Consider the following 11959-nt stretch of genomic DNA (forward strand, 5'->3'; position numbering starts at 1 on the left):
GAAGCTGCACTCTGCTTCTCATAAAGATCACTCAGCTTTAACCATGCTTGATAAGCCGACATCTCGTCTGCTACATTGAAGTAAACGCTTTCTGCCAAAGTCAGCATAATGGTAGAAAGTGCCAATTCATCCATTTCGTTCCATTCATCTTCGTCCATATCTTCTAGTTTTATCCCCTTGAGCTGTTGGTAAACCTGTCCTGCACCTGTACTGTCTCTGACTGTCCTGTCACTGTCCTATAAGCATAGACTGCAACAATGCCTCAACGGCAGTAAAGCAAAGATGCAATCCCAACTGTCTAACTCACAGTCAATACATCCTAGCTGCCTATCTAAGGGTAGTCGAAAATGGCACCCGTCGAGACCACGTAGTCGAAAATGGCCTACGCAGACCTTTGTCGAAGCCGAACGGTGGCCGAGATGACCTCAGAATGAAATTTTGACAACACCGAGCCCGCCCACAGGATTTGGGGCCGTGTCTTCGCCTGTCGAATTTCACTCCAATCTGAGCTGGTGACTCTAGCCTCCTGCAGTGCTGCCCCGAGCCTCGATCTGAGCTCTGATACCAGTTGAAGGAGTACGAGCGGAAGTGCGACGCGAGAGAGAGTGCGAGAAGAAGAGCACGACGATATGGTGAACTCGCTCTACTGTAATGTGTAGAGCATAGTGAGTTCTTATTAGGTTTTTACAAAAGAACATGTGTACATACCTGGCGGCCCGCCCACTTACCTGGGCGACCACAACAATAGACACTTTTAAGGTCAATCCTACTGAAGTAGGTAGAGCCTTGTAGCTTATCGAATAGATCTTCTACACGAGGCAGAGGAAATTTGTTTTTGATAGTGATATGGTTTAGTACTTAGTCTACACACATATGGTATGCACAATCTTTCTTTTGCACTAAAAGGACTAGAGAACAAAAGGGAGAGGAGATAGGCCTCACCATCCCTTTGTCGCTTAATTCCTGTACTTGCCTCATGATCTCCTCTTGTTGAGCTTGAGAAACTCGATAAGGAGGCTTGTTAGGCAGTGAGCTTCCTGGAAGGAGTTCAATTTGATGGTCATCACCCCTTGTTTTGGAGCTAAGTCCATAGGGATATCATTGATGAACACATATTGGAATCCTTTTAGAAAATTAGACAAGTCTAACTCTTCTTGATTCCTACCATTTACATTTGATGAAACATTAGGGTCTTTTAGGGATTCTTTGGCAAAAATCATATACAAAGGAAACTGAGCTCTTCATTGATTTATCAAAAACAGGAGGATTTACAAGTGGTATAGAATGACCACACTCACTAGCATCTATATACATGTTCTTTTCCCTGTAGGTTAAGTAGATTCTCATTTCAGGGAACTTCATGTTGGCAGCCATGCGATCAAATCATGGCGCCCCTAGATAGCATCCTCATGTTAGAGAGGAGAGATGAAAAAGTCTTCTTTGTCGACATAGCTTTGGACATGAAGCCTCAACTTCCCAATCAAGGGAGTAACGGAGGTTTGTTGTCCCTTGAAAGTTGTGTCAACTGTTACAATATCTCCCATCTCGACAGCTTGAATGCCCAACTTGGTGGCCGACTCCATTGATATGAAGTTGTGAGTAGAGCTAGGGTCAAACAAGATAAAGGCATCATGCTCCCTTACCTTTCCCCAAGCATAGGAGAGAGACGATCCTTTGCAATGAGCATCCTCTTTTGGAGCTTCGATGGTGGAAGCCCTAGGAGTCTCATTGCGAGGATTTTTCTTGGGGCAAGAACGATAGCCATGTCCTTGCTCCCCACACTTAAAACACTTATGGTCCTTGCAAAAAGCTTCAATCTCTTCAGGAGAGAGTTTGTTTTTGCCTTTGTAAACTCCCTTCAATCTCCTTGGACAGATTGTTGTTGTTGTTGGAAGTGCCTTGGGAAGAATTTTGGGCATTGGTTTTCCCCTTTGCATCATTTTTATCTTTGTTTTCCATGGGCTTGACATTCGTCTAGCCCCTTGTTGGAAATTGATATGTGAAGCAACCACGGTGTGATGGATTACTTCAGTGATAGAACCGGGCCGTTGAGAGTTGACATATTCGGCCATCTCTTCAGGTAATCCCGCACAAAATTGTTGCTTTTGCTCGGCGAAGTCTATCTTTTGAAAGACAGTAGCCTTGAGATGTAAATCCCAAAACGTGTCTGCATATTTGTGGATAGACTCATGAGAGAGAAGCTTCAAGCTGCGCCATTCGGTGAGCACTTCGTTCTTTGCATCGCTTGCAAGGAATTGCTTCATGATGGAAACTCGTAGAGTTTTCCATGTCTTTGGGGCTTCTCCATTTCTACGAAGGCTAGCCCACCATTGACGAGCCGATTTTTGGAAGTGCATAGCTACATGGCGTAGCTTGGAGGACTCCATGAAGCCCTCGTCTCCAAAGGCCGCATCAAAGTGCTGAATGAAGGCCAACACTTTGTCGGTAGCACCAAATGTGCCATTGTAGGTGAGAAAAGAGATACTCTTTCCTCCCTCTTTGAACTTCTTTAACTTTTGTGACCTTCACCATGCAGGGTATGATTTACGATGTCCTCCCCTCTTGTATCCTCTAGGAGAATAGCCATAGCTTTCGTGGGAAGAGGTAGAAGGTGAAGAAGAAGGAGAAGAGGGTGACCTCTTTCTTGCCCTTTTATTCCTTTGTTTCCTCTATTCCCTTTTGGAGTGACGAGGAGAAGGACTGTGTGTTGATCTTTTCCTCTTGGGAGGAGTTGGTGATCTTCTCGACCGCCATCTTCGTGGAGACACATCTTTAGAGGAACTTAAAGTTTCATTGCTTTCTTGCTCTTTGAATTCGTCCTCTCGTATGGGAGAGAATCTTCTTTTGGGGGTCTCTTCAATAGGCCTCCTAAGCTCTCTCCTCTTGGAGAGGAAGGGAAATCCCATAAGCGCAAAGTTGTTCAATGACTTCGGCTTGCAAAGAAGTGTTGCCCATAGCTTGCTGCAACTTAGTAACAAGGTAATTGACAAAGATGGGGGCATCATCATTAGCACCTTCATGTGCAAAATCAAAGCTATCAATGTTCATTTTACTCTCTTGGTTATTATCAGCCATAGTAACAAAATTTGTGTACGTACTTAGTGTATGCTTTGGCAATTCAAAACCTTAGTTGCCACTCCTCTTAGCCTTTGAAAATTGGCTCTTAAGTATCTACACCCACGGCTCGAAATGGTTAACTATAGAGAGTAGTGGAGTGGATCTAATATTGCAAAATTGTTGAGGGCTAGCTCCTTTCGGACTTCTTATGGCTCAATAATGGTAAAGCTGTAGGGAAGTCTAAAGGACTCCATTATTAAGTCCAAAGCTCTCGAGGTGTGCACCATATCCCACATAGACTCAACAAAACCGATAATAGATCCTAGTCCCACTTACCCTAATTAGCAAAATCAACCATTTATAGGCTACTTAAGGACATCTCTTCTTAAGCAAGAAAAGAGAAACCAAATGCTCTGATACCAATGTAATGAAATTGGCCTATTAACTTTGAGAGTAGCGAAAATGAGAGAGAGTACTTTTGAAAAATTACTTTGTGAGCATAACTGGTGAACATAATTGATGGTAGCAACATAAACATAGCATTTAGTTCACTTGGCATGAACAATAATTTTGCAAGAGAGAGAATTTAGAGAACATGACAACAATTGAGGATCGGATTTATGTGGAGCCGGTCCCCCCTCCAATAGGAATTTGTATTACAGTTTCTCCAAGCAAGAGAGACTAGTTACAATACCATCTTTGTGTTCCTTGTGACCTAGGTGATGCAATGAAGATGGAAAGCTTCATGCATCACGAGCATAACATAAACTTTGTGGAAAGCATTAACCATCCCAAGCCTCAGTCCCAAGACCTCAAACACCTTCGAAGGTGGAGAGAGCTAGCAGGGAATGAGGGTAGGGAAGAGAAAGAAGAAACATTTCATAGGAGAAAGAATTAGTTCCTCACTTATCATCACTCTTCTTGCTAGCATACATAATAGCATAGTAATGAATATGGAGAAGATGGCAAGCTTAAGCATTGAAGCATAGATCTTGATTGGATTTTCATTCCATAGCCAAGAGTGTTGGTGTAGGCTCTCAACCTCTCTACTTGCTTGGAGAAGGAGAGGGAGCTCTTGCACTTTGCACTTCACACAATGATAGAGACAAAGAGAGAGGAGAGAGAGATAGAGAGTGTGTGTGTGGGAGAGTATACCCCTAAAGCAACCCCCCTTCTTGCTTTGGTCGACCCCCTCTGTAGCTCGTGCTTGAAGCTCATTGGACCCCTCCAGGCCTAGCCAATCACAAGCAAGAGTCAAGCAACAAGGGTAGCCTTGGGACAAGTGTCCCCCTTTCCCTTTTGAGAGAGGGGGCTTGATAAATGCTAAAACAATTAATTTAATCCACTAAATTATCATTGGAAGGTCAACCAAAGGCTTTAGGCACACCACGAGGTTAACCTAGCTAGGGGCTTGACATGTGTCCTACTTGCCTCTTGAGCAAGAGGTGCCCTTTGGGAGAGAGAGTGGTCAAGAAACCGCCCCCCTTCTTGCATGGCTCGCCCCCTCCTTGTAGGGACTCACTTTGACTTTTGTGCCAACTCAAGCCCCCCAACCTTGGGCCTAGTTCTCACCACAAGCTTGGCCCTTAAGCCCCTCAAACTTGGGCTGGGTTCCCATCTCAAATACAACCCTCGCATCTCAAGCATGACAAGCACCTCAAGCATCTCAATCCTCAAGCACTTCAAGCATCTCAGTCATCAGGCATGACAAGCACCTCAAGCTTGGGCCGGGCTCCCACCTCAAGCACAACCCTAGCTTACCTAAGGTTAAGGGACTTTTAACACTAACTATTGGAGGTCTTCAATGAAGCTAACCCTAAGGTTTTTATGCTCCATTGGTTAGCCTTGCTCTTTGACAAACATCTCTTATTTGGGCCCCTTTACCATTGACCCCGTGTTGAGATAGATCTGTAAGCACATGTCTATATCCTAATCCTTGTTCCCGTTTATTCTCCCACATTAAATGATCAGTTTAACATGAGAAAATCAATTGGGTTGGTTAGATATTAGATTTTATGACAATCCAATGGAGCGTTAAAGCAACATATAAGGTTAATATCTCCGAACAAAACTCACGAGTGGCCAAGCCATGAATGTTTGAAAGCTCAATTATTTTGGTTTATTGGTTTCAAAGGATGTGAATAGTGCATGGAGGCACAACAAGCTTCTCCGTAGCAATGGCAATCATCACAAAGGGCAGAGAGCATGAAAGCAACATATTGCAATTCAAGGAGCTTTGTAGGTCTCCTGAACATAAATGAGGAGTTGGATTAGATTCAAGAGACATAAGGGGGAGTAAGCATTGTAGTTTGAAAGCTTGGGATGGAGGTGATGAAGGGACACAGTCCTATGTCAAAAGATCAACAAGGATCATCAAGTGTGTATGTCAAGTCAATTTTGAAGGCAGTCATGGTTGATTTGAAGGATGAGATCAACGCAATCAAACCAAAGTTAAATAGACCAATCCTCTTTAGAATGAAAAGCTTGAACTTGAAGTATTGAATCCTGTTGCATAACATTACACTCTATTTTTTACAAGGACACAAGATAGTGTGAGAGTGATTTGAGTATCATGTGCGATGAAGAGTAGAGTGGTCTGAAATAGGAACACATATAGGGATTTTTGATACGAGATGTTCTTTTTTGTCGTGTTGTCGGAAACATTTGATGACTCAATCTATACTATTAATCTGACCAATGTGGCATGCAGCCCGACGTCATAGGCGGCCAACCCGTTGTGTGTGTGTGTGTGTGTGTGTGTGTGTGTGTGTGTGAGAGAGAGAGAGAGAGAGAGAGAGAGAGAGAGAGAGAGAGAGAGAGAGAGAGAGAGAGAGAGAGAGAGAGAGAGAGAGAGAGAGAGAGAGAGAGAGAGAGGACGACGAAAGCGATCGGCCAGGCTAGTTCTACTTATAGTTAAAGAAAGTTAACTTCAATAAGCCAAAGTTCTCAAGAGACTTAGATTAGCTTGATAACTGTGGAGAAGAGGCATGCACACATACTAGTGGCATCCAGGTGGTTTCATCTAGAGTAGAGTGGGAAATCAAATGGAAGGTTAAAAGGGTCGAATCCATCTACAATTGTGCTTTGATTGAGGATTTGATGAGGCAACTTGTATGAGCTCTGATTGTAGGCCTCCCACAAAATAGTCAAGGAAGAAACCCTTGGGAGTCCTCAAAATCGTTAACCTTGGTGCCCAAAGTCTACCATCAACGAAGGCTTCTGAAGACTATAGGAGATGTATTGACGCTTATTATGTTGCTAAGTATGGGCTAACATTCAAACACATACTAGTATGGAAAATTTCTAACCTCGATGAGTTTAAAAGAGGTTAGCATTGTTGCATTCCATTGAGAGGTCTAAATTGTTGCTTCTAAAAGATGTGGAGCATCAAGATTGATTTTGGGTTGCCATTAGTTCGAGGTAAATCCAAATCTAATCCCACTGCACGGCATAAAATTATTGGAGGCATAAAAAGCAAATTGGGGCTCGTGTTGTCAAAGGAAAGTGTAATCAAGCCACAATTTGAAGCAAAGTAATCATGGCAAACTAGTTAAGGCATGTTTTAGCATGCCAAAGACCCAAAAGGGCCTATCTCTCTTCTTCACACGTTTGGTAAGGCATGTGAAAGACCAAAATGGGTGCTTCGTCAGTCCCAAGTGTAAAACTTGGCCCGTCCATCCTCAGCTTTAAGTGCCACGGGGTCCCAACCATGGGATCAATGGCTCTTGTGCAAAATCAAGGGCGCTCGCAGATCTCGGCCGTTGATACGTAAAAACTAAACTCGGGATCTCGAGTTTAGTTTTTATGTGAAGATCTATTGTTTTAAGTTTAAGTTTATGAAAAAACACATCTACTGAGGAAAGCGCACGCGGATGTGATGGTTAAGGCCCCGGACTCTCAAGCTAGTGGTGAGGGTTCAAATCTCGGTTGGAAAAGCGAGGGCATCCCGAGATTACGCGCCCTGTGGCCGATCAAAATTAAACTCGGGATCCCGCGTTTAGTTTCAATAGATCGACGGTCCAAATCGATCTTTTACTTGGGATCATTGATCCCATGGTTGGAACCCCGTGGCACTCAAAGGGGAGGCCCGTCCATCGTAAAAGGTGTTTGGTGTGTAAGCGGCCTGATTTCAAGTCCTGGGCCCTGGCTACTTTAGTAAAAAACCTGTGTCCCGAGTCCCAATGCTGGTGAATCACCTTATATTATCTAGGTTTAAGGGCACATTTTCTAGATAATTTCATGAAAAGTCTGCAGCCCGACTCGGGCTTTGTCTACTCAAAACCTTAATAGCCTGGACTCTGGAGGCAGGCGAGAGGAAGAGAGTGAGAGAGAGCTGCATTGGGAAGGCGACGGCGACGGCGACGGCGACGGCGATGGCGATGGCAAGGTCTGCTTGCTTCTTCCTCCTTGTAGCTCTTTCTCTGAGCCTCTCAGCCGCGATCGCTTCCCAGGTGATGTGTCTCCTCCAGATCTGTTTTTGTTGTTGTGGATCGACGCGAGCGAGAGAGAGAGAGAGAGAGAGAGAGAGAGAGAGAGAGAGAGAGAGAGAGAGAGAGAGAGAGAGTGATTTCAGATCTAAAGTTCTAGGCAATTCTCATGTAAATCTCAAGGATTTTCTGTGTTAGCTACAATTTGCAGCGGCAATTGCATTAGTATGTTGTATACTTCTGCTCACGTTTGTAAATCATTGGAAACTTTGATTAGGATGTCTGCTTTGCAAACTTATAGCCTGCGTTTGTATGTTGATGGAAAGGTTTGATATTGGGAGGGTTGTTCGTTGGAGTATAATATTGGAGAAGGCTCTTAGTATGGTTTCGCGTTTTTGGCATGGTTTTGATGGCTTTTCTGTATCATTGCAGATATTCTACGAGTCCTTCGATGAACACTTAGAAGGGCGCTGGGCAGCCTCTGAAAAATCTGATTACACAGGTTACTGATGCTTCTCTTTTTGTGTATTAAATTCTATACAGACCTGTCTTGCAATAATCCTCTGGGCTGGTAAGATTTTAATTGCTTGCAGTGCTGTTAATTTTATTGAAGGGATGCTTGTATTAAGGAATTTGAAGATGGGATTTGCAGCTCTCTTTCTATGTGATCTCTATGTTTACTGTGCTTTTTTTAAAGTTGTGAAGCTCTTCGAACTATTCGACAGTGCGGAGAGGATTGTGCTGTCACTACTCACAGAAAAGCAGTTTGCCATGGCTAATGGCGTTATGCCATGGCTAATGGTGGTATGCCTTTTGAGTGAATGGACACACTAGTAAACAGAACATATCCTATAACCCTTTATACATTTTTATCAGCAAAACTTGTGTATGCCTTGTTGCAAAATGAACCTATGAAAGGATATATTAGTTGTCTTGGAAAACTCTAATACAACTAGCGAGTAAGTGTCTTTCTGATCAGTTAAGGATCTGGAATATCTTGGCTTGTAAAGTAAGAGATAGGATGGCCATGGAATTGTCATCAGAATCCTGCTTCTTTGGTACAGAGGTTTTACATTCTTTGTTCCTTCTTGCTTGAAGCAAGATTTGTATGTGATAAGGTCTATATGTGTTTCTAATTCCCTTTTGCTTTACATCAGGCAAATGGAAACACGAGAAAAGTGAAGGACATGATGACTTTGGTCTTCTCGTGAGTGAGAAAGCCAGAAAATACGGCATCGCCTATGAACTGTCAGAGCCAGTGGAATTGACCAAGAACACGGTTGTGCTGCAGTATGATTTACGGCTACAAAATGGGCTCGAGTGTGGTGGTGCCTATTTGAAGTTTCTTCTTCCTCAAGAGGCAGGTTGGGTTGCAAAGAATTTTGACAATGAATCTCCTTATTCTATCATGTTTGGGCCTGATAAGTGTGGGGCAACAAACAAGGTTCATTTTATCTTTCGCCACAAGAATCCTAAATCTGGGGCTTATGTTGAACACCACTTGAAGAATCCACCAGCACCCATCAATGATAAAAAGACGCACGTCTATACTGCTGTGATCTATCCTGACAACACACTGAAAATCTTTATTGATGGGGAGGAAAAGAAGGCAGCAAATCTTCTATCGTCGGACTTTGAACCTCCTGTTGTTCCTCCAAAGACAATTCCGGACCCCGATGATAAAAAGCCAGAAGATTGGGATGAGAGGGCCAAGATTTCTGATCCAGATGCCACAAAGCCTGAGGATTGGGACGAGGATGCCCCCATGGAGATTGAGGATTTGGATGCAGAGAAGCCAGAGGGCTGGCTTGATGATGAACCAGAGGATGTAGATGATCCTGAGGCAGGGAAGCCTGAAGACTGGGATGATGAGGAGGATGGGGAGTGGGAGGCACCTAAAATCCCCAACCCAAGATGTGAAGAGGCTCCAGGATGTGGTGAATGGATGCGGCCTACAAAGCGTAATCCTGCTTACAAGGGCAAGTGGTATGCGCCAATGATTGATAACCCCAAATACCAGGGTATTTGGAAGCCACAGCAGATTCCAAACCCTGAGTATTTTGAGCTTGAGAATCCTAATCTGGAGTCAATTGCGGCCATTGGGATCGAAATTTGGACAATGCAGGATGGAATCTTGTTTGACAATATCCTAGTCTCAACTGATGAGGCTGAAGGTGCAAGAATAAGGGAAACAACATGGAAAGTCAAGTTTGATGTTGAGAAAGACGAGGAGGACAAAGCTGCACCACCGGTCGAGGGCAGTACTGTGGATGAGTACAAGGTAACTCTTCGTTCTTGCTAGTTGTTTCTTCTTTGTTGTGGGTTCTTTTCTGTGTTAAATGTCTTTTTTATTTTGTAACTGCAGAAGAAACTCTTCTCCTTCGCTCGCGATGCTGTGGAAGTGCCCTTTTTGGCTTCTTACAAACCTAAGTTGCTTGTACGGGTCCTTGGATAGCATTTCTTTCTTTCTTTCTTTCTCTTTCATTAGTGCATGCTGACCATTGAATTTTTCTACCAGGAACTGATCGATCATGGCGAAAAGAATGAAAATATCACGTTGGGCATCCTAGTGGCTGTTGTACTGGTTATTTTGTACGTGGTCTACAAGCTTCTATGTGGCGGCAAGGCTCGAGTTGCTCAGCCAGTAAGTGATTCAGCTTTAAGTCAATGAGTAGAAACTACTTTTGTAAGCCTCATAAGGTTTTGAGGCGTGTCTCTTGATTTAATGCTTTAGGTATCTGTCGAGAGAACGAAAAAAGAAGATATTGCATCAGCCGACGACGCGAGGGAGGAAAGTAAGGATGAGAGTGAAGCTGATGAAACTGCAGGCGAGATTGAAAAAGAAGATGAGGGGGCCCCTGGAGCACACCGCAGGAGGCGCCGAAGGGAAGATTAGAAATATTTCAGTCACACTATGTGAATTGAAGAGGCTCTATGTCTCTTAAAAAAGTATTTGTGCGGATGTGTACTATGAAGTTCTACAATGCTGCCCTCTTGCCAAAATGAGAGAGTGTGGCCTTCTTTTTGAGGTGGTTGTTTGTAGTTTATGGATGATGTGAAGGGTTTTTTTTGTAGCGTGAGAATGTAAGGTTCCTGAGGTTGCAGCTACGGGAAAGTATCCTTTTAGTGTTGTTAGTCATATAGTGCTGCAAATTTTGAATGGCACTGTCGAGTTTCAGTATATGACTTGCGGTGGTTAATTCTTTTTCTTTAAAACTCTTCTCATTTGTAGAATCGCAGATTATGCACGGTCTCTTTTGTTGTTCAGTTATTAATGTGTTTAGGCAATTGAACTGTAAATTGTAGTACTTGGGTTGTAATTGTTTCGCTTGAGGTGGTTAGTAGATGTGGACACTAGGAGGTTGGTGGGTTTTCTATTCATGACTTGGGCTCTTTAGATATGGTGGCCTTTCATCTACCTTGAAAACATGTGTAGGCTATCGTCAATGAACTGATTGAAATTTTTTGGAGGGCTGAAAATTACCCTTTTCTTATCATTTTGATGAATTTTTGGGACATTTAGCTGTGTAGCCTTGAGCAGTAGGGACCTTATTTCATCATTCTTGACGGATTTCAAGGCACATGTAGATGTGAGCTTCTGTAATTGCAGCTGTGTATCTTGTCCATAACTTTTGCACACGAACTCAGGAGGGAAAATCTTTTTTCTACATAAAAAAGCTCTTGACAAGCTCTACAGCTTTTATGTTGGAAGGTCTTTGTAGTTTTAACGTTTAAGTATATTACTTCAAAGATAAGGTGTTAAGACTAGTTTTGTGGCAATTTTTTGGAAGTATGCACTCAAGTGTTTTGAACATAGCTTTGTTCTAACTACCCAATATCCTTACAATAAGTGAGCTAGCAAAAGCTACTTCATTGACCCTTGGACTGAAGTAATTTTATGCACTTTAGCTTGTATACTCTTATGGTTCAATCTCAAAGACTAGGCCAAATATAGCTTTGACTTATAACTACCCAAAACCCTTACTATAACTGAGCTAGTGAAAGTTATTTCATTGACCCTTGGACTGAAGTAGTTGTATACACTTCAGGTTGTATACTCTTATGGCTCAATCTGGAATGTTGGAGCTAGCTTAGGGCTACAGAAAACGCCGACACAAAACACACGGATAGAATGTGATGATATTGATACTTTAGAGGATGTCAGGAAAATTGTAATAACTTTACTATCAAGTATGCAGTTAGGAATGCTAGTCTCATTGATCCACCCCTAACTCTATTATCACCAGTGTAATTATCAAGTATGCAATCATGAATGCTAGTCTCATTCATCCACCCTATCTCTACAATGTCCAAAGGGACACTATAAATGGATCTTTTCTCACCTTAGAAACCTCCTTAGTAGAAATAGAATTAAGACCACAAACATCATCGCAGAGGCCATACATGAACATCATCCCAGAGGCCACACACACGAGCGTAAGGTATTAATAGCTTAAGGTATTAATCAAGGATAA

The 11959-nt window shown here is 42.9% G+C and overlaps 1 protein-coding gene across 1 annotated transcript; it reads left to right on the forward strand.

The window, feature by feature from the left end:
* Positions 1-7304: 7304 nt before the first annotated feature.
* LOC147426740 (calnexin homolog 2-like) lies at positions 7305-10592 on the forward strand. Its single transcript, XM_086497979.1, has 6 exons — positions 7305-7508; positions 7917-7986; positions 8642-9765; positions 9850-9921; positions 10003-10128; positions 10219-10592. Exons 1-6 carry the CDS (start codon positions 7431-7433, stop codon positions 10378-10380), a joined length of 1632 nt encoding a protein of 543 aa, XP_086354105.1. The 5' UTR covers positions 7305-7430; the 3' UTR covers positions 10381-10592.
* The last annotated feature ends 1367 nt before the right edge of the window (positions 10593-11959 follow it).

This window comes from Adiantum capillus-veneris, chromosome 24 (genome assembly GCF_014529385.1).
Source record: "Adiantum capillus-veneris isolate H3 chromosome 24, ASM1452938v2, whole genome shotgun sequence".
In the NCBI taxonomy this organism is placed as follows: Eukaryota; Viridiplantae; Streptophyta; class Polypodiopsida; order Polypodiales; family Pteridaceae; genus Adiantum; species Adiantum capillus-veneris.

Excerpts from the sequence above, each read along its gene's own strand:
- LOC147426740 (XM_086497979.1), top strand. The coding sequence starts at position 7,431 with ATGGCGATGGCAAGGTCTGCTTGCTTCTTCCTCCTTGTAGCTCTTTCT. Across the intron at positions 9,766-9,849 it reads GTACTGTGGATGAGTACAAG|AAGAAACTCTTCTCCTTCGC; the intron begins GTAACTCTTCGT and ends TTGTAACTGCAG. Across the intron at positions 9,922-10,002 it reads CTTACAAACCTAAGTTGCTT|GAACTGATCGATCATGGCGA; the intron begins GTACGGGTCCTT and ends TTTTTCTACCAG.